General features: G+C 42.8%; 1 protein-coding gene across 1 annotated transcript; it reads left to right on the top strand.

Moving 5' to 3' along the window:
- The first annotated feature begins 446 nt into the window (after window positions 1-446).
- LOC145396182 (josephin-1-like) lies at window positions 447-7,399 on the top strand. The gene is made up of 5 exons (XM_080269621.1): window positions 447-507; window positions 3,353-3,490; window positions 4,853-5,070; window positions 5,678-5,858; window positions 7,025-7,399. The coding sequence occupies exons 2-5, from the start codon at window positions 3,383-3,385 to the stop codon at window positions 7,397-7,399; spliced, it is 882 nt and encodes a 293-aa protein (XP_080125747.1). The 5' UTR covers window positions 447-507; window positions 3,353-3,382.
- Window positions 7,400-9,914: the final 2,515 nt, after the last annotated feature.

The raw sequence follows: 9,914 nt of genomic DNA, 5'->3' as shown, positions 1-9,914 counted from the left end.
TGAAATCGCCATCAAACAGAAATAATGTAGCCTACAACAAGGGTACTTTTATGCTTTCTGAAGGACAATGATGATACGTATATGGATTAACAGCATCTGTAACACCCTTTTCCCCTAAACTTGGCCTAGATATTCGTTCATTTGCCACTATTTCATGCTGCTCAGTTACAGAAAAAGAAAATGCTACAACTCGGCATTCAAGGAGTAATTTTAATCAAAGTTAAAAAATAAAGAAATTAATATGTTTCCTTACAATTGGTCGGTTTCCATGGATGGCAAGAAGGCTGGCTGGCAAAATGGTGGTGAATTTTAGTGGCGAAATATGTCACATGGCGAATGGTCCTAAATGTGCAGTATTTTGACAGATTAACAATTAGGTATGTCCAGGCCTGGTGGGACAATTGAAATATCAGTGTTTTATATTATATTCTGATGGTTTTAATTCAGGAAAACCCATTAAACTGATCGACAGGTGGAAGGTCATTATACCCACGGCCCAAATATCCCGTGAGTATTAGCCTCACGTAATTACCAGTTCATGACCTCGTTTGTATACACTAATCACACATTTAACAGTCCATGACCTTATTTATATATCAGTAATTGCCAGAAGCCAAGCACTAACTCAAAATTAACCAGTTTTTCAATGTATTTTTTAAAGATGGCGACCTGTAGGCACGAAATGTTTTAATGAAGAGTTGTGTTCACTCGCCCCACCCCTTCCAATTTTTTAATCCAATTATTTAGCCTAACCCCTGCATGGTGTGGACAGTTCTGGTGTTAACTGGTATTATTCTGATCAACACCAGATGGTTTTATTTAACTGGAAGTGAGTTAGGGGCCTGGGGGAATTAAATCACCATTAATTTGGGCCAAGTTAGGGTGTGAGTTGGGAGCAGGGCAGTGAAATGGCCGGGGACAGGGCGACTTGGAGGCGATTTGTTTGTGGCCACCCCAAACGGGATTGAGGCGTCTGGCAATAGATAGATAGATAGATAGGGTAAAAGTACGATTGTTTTGTTTATAAAGGCCCCAACATGCCTGCATACATCGGCCTTGGTCACCTAAAAGTGGTTCTCCATGCTGCTTGATCTCTGGCTGCCTCCCTATACAATCTCTTATCCCTGAGGTCACACTCAATGTCCTCGTCTCGGGTCTTTTTCGGTCTGCCTCTTGCAACCCCACCCCAACATTCACACGTCTAACCTTCCGCACCCAGTTATCATCCCCCATCCTCTCCACATATTCTTATCAGTTAGGGAAGCTCCCTAACACCTTTTCCTAAGTGATTTATTTTGCTTATTACACCTTATTACCTTTTCCATGTAAAAAATATATATATATTACCCTTTTCCATCTTATTAAATCATTCTAACCTTACTATACTCTTCATAAATAGCATATGAAATGATATCAGCCAGCCATATCCAAAAATAAATCACTAAGGAAGAGGTGTTAGGGAGATTCTTTACCCACCGGGAATACGAGGCTAATATTTCACCATTATGGCATATACGGTATTCTTGTCAGTTAAAGAAGCTCCCTAACACCTTTTCCTAAGTGATTTATTTTGCTTATTACACCTTACTACCCTTTTCTGTGTCACATAAATCCTTCTAATATCTCCATACTCTGTATAAATAATCAACAAAATATCAGCCAGAAATATCCAAAAAAAATAAACAGCAAAGGAAAAGGTGTTAGGGAGCTTTCTTAACCAACAAGAATATGAGCCGATAATAAAGGTATTCGTCAGTAATTGTGTCCAGGCATCTGAAAATGAACGGATCTTGAACTTGGCTCTGTGTTATTTTGTTTTTGTATTTTCTTGGAGGGAACAATCTTTCATGTTCCTGGCCTTTGGTTCCTTCTTCTATCTATCTATCTATAGCCTGATGCCCTAATCCCGCAAAGGGTGGCCACAGACAAAAAGCCTCCATGTCATTCTGTCACCCACCATTTAACTGCCCTCCCCCCAACTCACTCCCCCCTCCCTCATATACCTCTCAACTCCATCCCTTCACCTCACCCTCGGTCTACGCCTCCCTCTTCCTTCCTCCTTGCATTAAAAAAAGAGAAAGAAAAAAACATCATGCCTCTGTTAGCTTAGAAATATTAACTAGAAGAGGCAAGTGAGAGGTATAAGAGGAAGAGGAGGAGGGATGTTGTATAGTCTTGATTAACTAAGAATCTGCTATACGATGTTTATTTTTTTTTGTTTCGTTCATAAAGCCTCCAACATCCTTGCATGGATCAGCCCTGGTCACCTAATGGCGGCTATCCACGCTGCTCGATCTCTGGCAGCCTCCCTTTCCAGTCCCTTATCCCTGTCTCCATTATTTAGCCCACTTATGAATATTGGTGTCCCAGGATTAAAAAGATATTAACTTACTATATTCTTCGCACTCCAACTTGGCCAAAAACAGCCATCTCTTCATCTTGAATACTGAGTTGTAGCAAGAGATTAATACTAGAACATGATGCTAGTCATGAAGAAGTGCCATGGGAAGGATGTAGCCATAGTATTGTCTTATCCTGCCACTGAGCACATGAAATAAGCCAAGAAAAAAATCTTGGCCAAGTTGAGGTGAAAGTCCTATATATCAGTTTTTATTCATTTGTACCGATGCACACTGAAATCTTTGTATCATTTTTTTTTTATGCAAGGAAGAAGGAACCTAAGGCATTCTGCCCACAAACTGTTCCCTCCAATTAAAAACAAAAACAAGATAACAGCCAAATTCACGATCCGTTCATTTTGAGATGCCTGGATACACTGCGTTTGAAAGACTGGAGATCATAGGCAGTAGGAAGTACAGACAGAGGGAGCCAGTCCCAGAGCTGACCTGTTGCATACCGGTACATGAAGGACTGGGAGTAATAGTTAACTTACCTCCTACCTACACTGGAGGTCATAGACAGTAGGATGTAAAAACAGAGGAAATAGGTACAGTTCCAGAGTTGACCTGTTGCATACCTGAAGTGTTGATGCTCAGTTTTGTCAGTACCACCAGGTGAAGGGGTTCCTCTCCAACACCAAATTATCTATCTGTCTATTGCCAGATGCCTTGATCCCGTAAGGGATGGCCACAAACAAATCGCCTCCATGTCACCCTGTCCCCTGCCATTTCACTGCCCTGCTCCCAGCTCACACTCCCCTCTCTCATATACCTCTCCACTCCATCCTTCCATCTCATCCTTGGCCTCCCCCTTCCTCTCCCCCCCTCCACCTCACACACATACACTCTCCTTAAAAAAAAAAAAATATAAGAATGAGAGAGAGAGAGAGAGAGAGAGAGAGAGAGAGAGAGAGAGTATACATGAAGGACTTACTATACGGTATAACTTTCAGGCGTTGTTGTTACTATAATGTTGACATCCGATGCCGGGCTGCGACTGTGCCTGCTGCACGTGGATGCCGGACAGGGTTGCATGTGATGGAAACCAAGTTGGGGTTGCCATGACACCGGACATCTACCACGAGAAACAGGTAAGGCTTTAGTGGTTTTATTAGTCTATCTACCTGTCTATCTGGCTATCCATCTATCTATCTATCTGTCTGCCTATCTATCCATGTCTGTCTGTCCATCTATAGCCAGAAGCCATAATCCCGTAAAGGGTGGCCGTTTGACTCTGAGTTAGTTGTTTTACAGGGAGGGGCACTAACCCTCCGCCACCCCACCTGCTGTCACGTAGGGAACACATATGGATTGGTTACAGGGTTGGTGATTTTTTTTAATTTAGAAAAAAAAGAAAAAGAAAAATCAATGATTTTTTAAATTTATTCAATTTCTTTTTTTAAAATTGATTTTTCTGTTTATTATATAGCTAATATTTCAAAAGCTGTCTACTGAATACTGTACGCTTCATGTCCTGTCTATGCACTGCTGGTTCACTGGCCACACTCCAGCTACATACCTGTTCCAGTGCTGTCTGTACACTGCTGGTTAAGGCTGAGTTGCCAGTGGTAATACATGCAGTAGTGCTGCCTACTTCTTCATTAGCCCTTATCATTCTTTTTCTGTGCCTGCCCTCCTCTCTTCCTATTTCTCCCATCTTTCCTGTCACTTCTTATTGCTTTTCTTTCCGTTACAGGTGGCTTTACATTGAGTGACAAGCCAAATGGTTTCCTGTAAGCCAAGAAACCATTTACAACGCTGGGTGGTAACCATATAACCAAACCATACGTGCTCCCTACATGTCAAGTGGGTTGGTGAGGGTTAGTGCCCCTCCCTGTAAAACAAATAACTCGGAGTCAAATGGCCACCCCGTACGGGATTATGGCATCCGGCAATAGATAGATAGATGGATAGATAGATATTCCAAAGCTGATTATATTACCACACAGAAACATCTTAAGCTGATATTATACTGCCATGGCCTTAAGTCAGCCAGCAGAGCCTACCTAGTGTTATGGCTGGGGTCTGTGATGTATGGCTAAGTATTTCACCTGTACAAATCATTTGAATACTTAGTGGCACAAATGTAATAATATTTCCTGTCATATGCAGCAATATCTAATGGCATCATTCTCCAAAATCTGCTGACTTAATGCTTATGTATTGGAATTCATGAATGACACCACAAAGGGTTACACAGCTTTTGTAAACCTTCATATTTTATTTTTGTTAACTTTTAGATTTAAAAAATCAAAAAAATTAAAAAAAAACAATCATGATTTTTTTTTTTTTTAGCAAAAAAAATCAATGATTTAATCACATGATTAAATAAGTTTGGTTTAATCAATGCCAACTCTGGTTGGTTATATGGATGAGGGATGTTATTATGCAGCAGAAGCAGCACAAGATGTCCCAGCTTAACAGCACACTGTCACAGCACCATTGTATTGCAGATTAAGGAGCTGTGCGCCCTCCACTCACTCAACAACCTCTTCCAAGACAGCGGTGCGTTCGCCAAGAGTGAGCTGGACCACATCTGCTATGCCCTCTCACCGGACAACTGGTTCAACCCCCACAAGTCACTCCTCGGCACCGGCAACTATGATATTAATGTTATCATGGCCGCGCTGACCACCAAAGGATGTGGCGTGGTCTGGTTCGATAAGAGAAAGTAAGTCTGGGAGAGGGAGACTGAGGATGAGATGCAGGGATGGAGTGGAGAGGTATATGAGAGAGAGGTGTGTGTTGGGGAAAGGACATGGTAATGGCAGAGAATGTAAGTTTAGGAAGGGGAGACCGAGGATGAGATGCAGGGATGGAGTGGAAAGGTATATGAGAGAGAAGGGGTGTGAGTTGGAAGGATGAGGAGTGTATGTGAGTGAGGTGGAGGGGAGGAGAGGGAGGGGGAGACCAAGGATGAGGTGGAGGGATGGAGTGGAGAGGTATAAGAGAAAGAAGAGTGTAAGTTGGGGGAATGGAGAATGAGATACTAACAAGGAGAGAGCATTTGAGTGAGGTTGAAGCAATAGAACATGGTGAATGTTTTTGGTGTATCAGATAGAGCCAGGATTCCAGGGGCTTGAATGATGAGTGAATGGAAGCCTGGTCTATTGGACTGGGCAAATTTGAGCTGTCTGGACTTAGCTACTCCTCACTCCGCCCTAGGATGAGAAAGGAGGTCCAGATGATGATGATGATGATGATGGAAAGTAATAACAGTAGTAATAATAAAACTAATGCTAATCTACTCACCAACTGTTTTCCCTTCCCCCCAACAGAGACCCACAGGTGATCATGCCGGAGAAGGTGGTGGGCTTCATTTTGAACGTGCCATCAGAGTACCGTCTGGGTCCCGTGCAACTGCCACTCAGGAGGAAGCACTGGATAGCCATACGCAGCATCAGGGGCATCTACTACAACCTTGACTCAAAGCTGGACACTCCGGAGGTCATAGGACAGGTGTGTAAAGCTGTATGAAGGAGGACAGGTGTGTAAAGCTAGAAACACAGCTACATACACTGGATAGCCATACGCAGCATCACAGGCATTTATTACAACTTAAGATTCAAAGCTGGACACTCCGGAGATCATACAGTAGGACAGGTGTGTAAAGCTGTATGAAGGAAGACAGGTGTGTAAAGCTAGAAACACAGCTACAAACACTGGATAGCCATATGCAGCATCAGGGGCATGTTACAACTTAGATTCAGAGCTATATACTCCTGAAATTATAGGAATAGTGTGTGTATGGCTGTATGGTGGTATTAATAATGATGATGATGATGAGGAGGAGGAGGAGTGATGATGGTGGTGGTGATAGGCTAATGATGATGATGATGGTAATACAGAACACGTACATGCAGCATTAGCACATCCATTTCTTCCTTATCATCTCGTACACAAGCAAAATCGTGCTTTACATAAAACCACTGTAGTTGATGCAGATTTCTCAGTATTTTGGCACAGAATACAATATACATAAACAAACCTCCAACTCTTCCATTTCAACTTGCAACTCATATTTCAGCTCTCACCTCTTTCATATTAGGAAGAGGAATTGATAAACCACTTTCAACTCTTCGATTTCAACTTCCAACTCTGCCATTTCAACTTGCAACTCTGGGGTGTGTGAGCTGGGGGGAGGGCAGCAAAATGGCAGGGGACAGGGCAACATGGAGGTGGTTTGTTTGTGGCCACCCCTTGCGGGATTAAGGCATCTGGCAGTAGATAGATAGAACTCTGGCATTTCACCTTCTGTCTCCAATATTTCACTTTCTGTCTCCAACATTTCACCTTCCGTCTCCAATATTTCACCTTCTGTCTCTCACATTTCACCTTCCGTCTCCAACATTTCACCTTCCGTCTCCAACATTTCACCTTCTGTCAGTCACATTTCACCTTCTGTCTCTCACATTTCACCTTCCATCTCACACATTTCACCTTCCGTCTCCAACATTTCACCTTCCGTCTCACACATTTCACTTCAAGTCTCCAATATTTCACCTTCCATCTCTCAGATTTCACGTTCCAACTCTTGCATTACATTTCAACTCTTGCATTTACACCTCTAACTCCCACATTTCACCTTCCATCTCCCACATCTCACCTTTCACCTATCATTTCAGGAGGAGGAGTTAATCAGGTACCTTCGAGAGGAGCTGCAGCACAAGGACAAGGAGCTGTTTGTGGTGGTGACGCAGGAGGTGGAGCGGACGCGGGATTGGTGCCATGCCTTTAGTACAAACACAGCCGGGGACAGCAGCCTTGCACCCCACACCAGTACAAAAAATACCAATAATGTCCTACGCAATGGCCAGGACGCACATGCAGGACAGGCCTTCAGCTCACCGGGACCCAATAATGCCCTACGCAATGGCCAGGACCCACACACAGGACAGGCCTACAACCCACCGGGACTCTCGTTTATTGATCAAGAACCACCGGTGCCTGACGCCTGGCCAGTAGTGGAAGCCACCAGGGCCAGTCAGGAGACACTGTAATACCCTCTTCATTATAGTCCGTTTATTTCCATGTGGCAGAACTGGACCTGAGTCTCCTTGGTTACTAGTGAAATTTATACCCCATTCTGACCAGCCAACAACTGAGCTGTAAGAGGTTATGCATTTTTGTCAAGTGCAACTAAACGGAGTATAGCGCCTGGGTGGAAGTGGAGGACTGGTGCCGTGAAGATGCTGGAGAATTGATCTAAGGTTCTTTCAGGTTCAAATTGGATGTGCTAACCAATACACCTCTGTCTCCCTCCCACACTGTCACTGCACAATATCCACCGCTCTCTCTCTCTCTCTCTGTGTGGGAGCAATATTTAACTTCAGAAGGTAGCAAATTAAACAAAAGAGGCTTGGGAATATTTACCGTGTGTGTGTGTGTGTGTGTGTGCGTGTGCGTGCGTGCGTGTCTGTGTGTGTGCTTCCATTACAAAAACACACACACTCCTCTCTGTAAAATAATTGATGTATACCTGTACTAGAGTTTACAAATGAGTACAGACTAATTATGTAACCAGCAAGGTACACCTACTGATGGTCTACTACCTCACTGCCATTCTGTAGCCTAAGGTAGACTGCTAATTAGGTCTAAGGTATACACGTTGTTGAAGTAGACTGTTATATACACCACAGAATACTCCTTTCACTCTAACTTGGCCTAAAATTACACTCTTTTCACTCTAACTTGGCCTAAAATTATACTTTTATCACTCTAACTTGGCCTAAAATTATACTCTTTTCACTCTAACTTGGCCTAAAATTATACTCTTTTCACTCTAACTTGGCCTAAAATTATACTCTTTTCACTCTAACTTGGCCTAAAATTATACCCTTTTCACTCTAACTTGGCCTAAAATTATACTCTTTTCACTCTGACTTGGCCTAATATGCTACTCTTTTTCACTCTAACTTGGCCAAAAATTACATTCTTATCACTCTAACTTGGCCTAAAATTTACTCTTTTCACTCTGACTTGGCCTAAAATAATACTCTTTTCACTCTGACTTGGCCTAAAATGTACTCTTTTCACTCTAACTTGGCCTAAAATTACACTCTTTTTTCCACTCTAACTTGGCCTAAAATTATACTCTTTTCACTCTAACTTGGCCTAAAATTATACTCTTTTCACTCTAACTTGGCTTAAAATTGCCATCTCTTCATCATGAATTCTGGACTGTGGCAATAGATTGACACTGGAATATGATGCTAGTCATGAAGAAGTGCAGTGGAAAGGATGCACAGCCGTTGTATAGCCTTTTTCTGCCAGTAAGCTACATGAAATAAGGTGCAAAAGGAAAATCTGTGCCAATTTAAGGTGAAGGGAGTATAGAAGAATGAATACCAACACATCTGCAATACTCTTTACAGTAGAGAGAAAACGATGTTGTATGAGACACAGCTAAATGAAGATGTTGATTTATAGACAAGGCAACACAAAGATATGTAATAAATGATAAGAGCAACTATATTTTTTAAGTAAGCAATGACTAGTGGATAGGTGTGGTTCCCAGAACTTCTGAAATATCTTGTAGTTATCGTTATCATCATCATCATCAGCCGCACCTCCTTTCCCGCCCTAGGGCAGGGTGAGGAGTAGCAACATCTTGTAGTTACTCTTTGTATTAAATATTTGTTATGGCATCACTTAACACTATGATACATCACTTAATAATATGATAAAAGTTGTAATGTTCTCCATATATTAAATAACAAAATACAAATACAATATAGTTTGTCTATCTATCTATAGCCACATGCCTCAGTCCCATAAGGGGTGGCCACAAACAATTTGCCTCCATGTCGCCATCCCCCTCCCCTATTTCACTGCCCCCCACTCTAGCTCACACCTCTCATATACAGTACCTCTCCATCCCTCCATCTCATCCTCAGTCTCCCTCTCCCCTCCCCTCCACCTCACTCACATACACTCTATGAAGTCTTCAAGGAGGAGAATCAGAGATGGAAGGGAATAAAGTTAGGAGAAAAAGGCAGAAAAATCAAAAGAAACAGGGAGAGAAATAGAGAGAGCAGACAGTGACCCAAGCGGTGAAGAAAAAGATGAGCGGAATATGAGGGATTGTGGAAGAGACAGAAAGGGGTTCAAATGGAGCAGTGTTGCGGATGAGAAGGGCAGCAGAGGAAGGAGGAGGAGGACCAAGAAAAGTAAAATCTGGAACAGGAACAGGGGAAGCACGGAGAAAAGTTTCCTGGAGAGATACAATTAGAAGTTCGGGAACAAATATGAGGTATCGCAAGGAAGGACGATGGGAGGCAAACCTGTGTATATTCCACTGTAGAAGAGCCATGAGGGGAAACAAGAATTAAGACTGGGAAGAAGGTGGCAGGTGCACATGACGGTCAGGGCGAGAATATCCATGAGGTGTAGGGAGATCGAGGACTGACGGGATAGAAGAGCAAGAAGGAACAAGTTACAGAGGGGAGGGATGGGCAGAGTTGGGGGGAGTGGGAGGTACATGTGAGGAAGGAGGAATGGGAGTAGGGGAGAGGG

This window comes from Coenobita brevimanus, chromosome 35, assembly GCF_032717465.1.
Source record: "Coenobita brevimanus isolate Jiangsu-jjx chromosome 35, ASM3271746v2, whole genome shotgun sequence".
NCBI lineage: Eukaryota > Metazoa > Arthropoda > Malacostraca > Decapoda > Coenobitidae > Coenobita > Coenobita brevimanus.
The sequence above is the reverse complement of the archived record's forward strand: the minus strand, read 5'-3'. Positions and strand labels throughout refer to the sequence as shown.

Excerpts from the sequence above, each read along its gene's own strand:
- LOC145396182 (XM_080269621.1), top strand. The coding sequence starts at position 3,383 with ATGCCGGGCTGCGACTGTGCCTGCTGCACGTGGATGCCGGACAGGGTT. Across the intron at positions 3,491-4,852 it reads ACATCTACCACGAGAAACAG|ATTAAGGAGCTGTGCGCCCT; the intron begins GTAAGGCTTTAG and ends ATTGTATTGCAG. Across the intron at positions 5,071-5,677 it reads GTCTGGTTCGATAAGAGAAA|AGACCCACAGGTGATCATGC; the intron begins GTAAGTCTGGGA and ends TCCCCCCAACAG.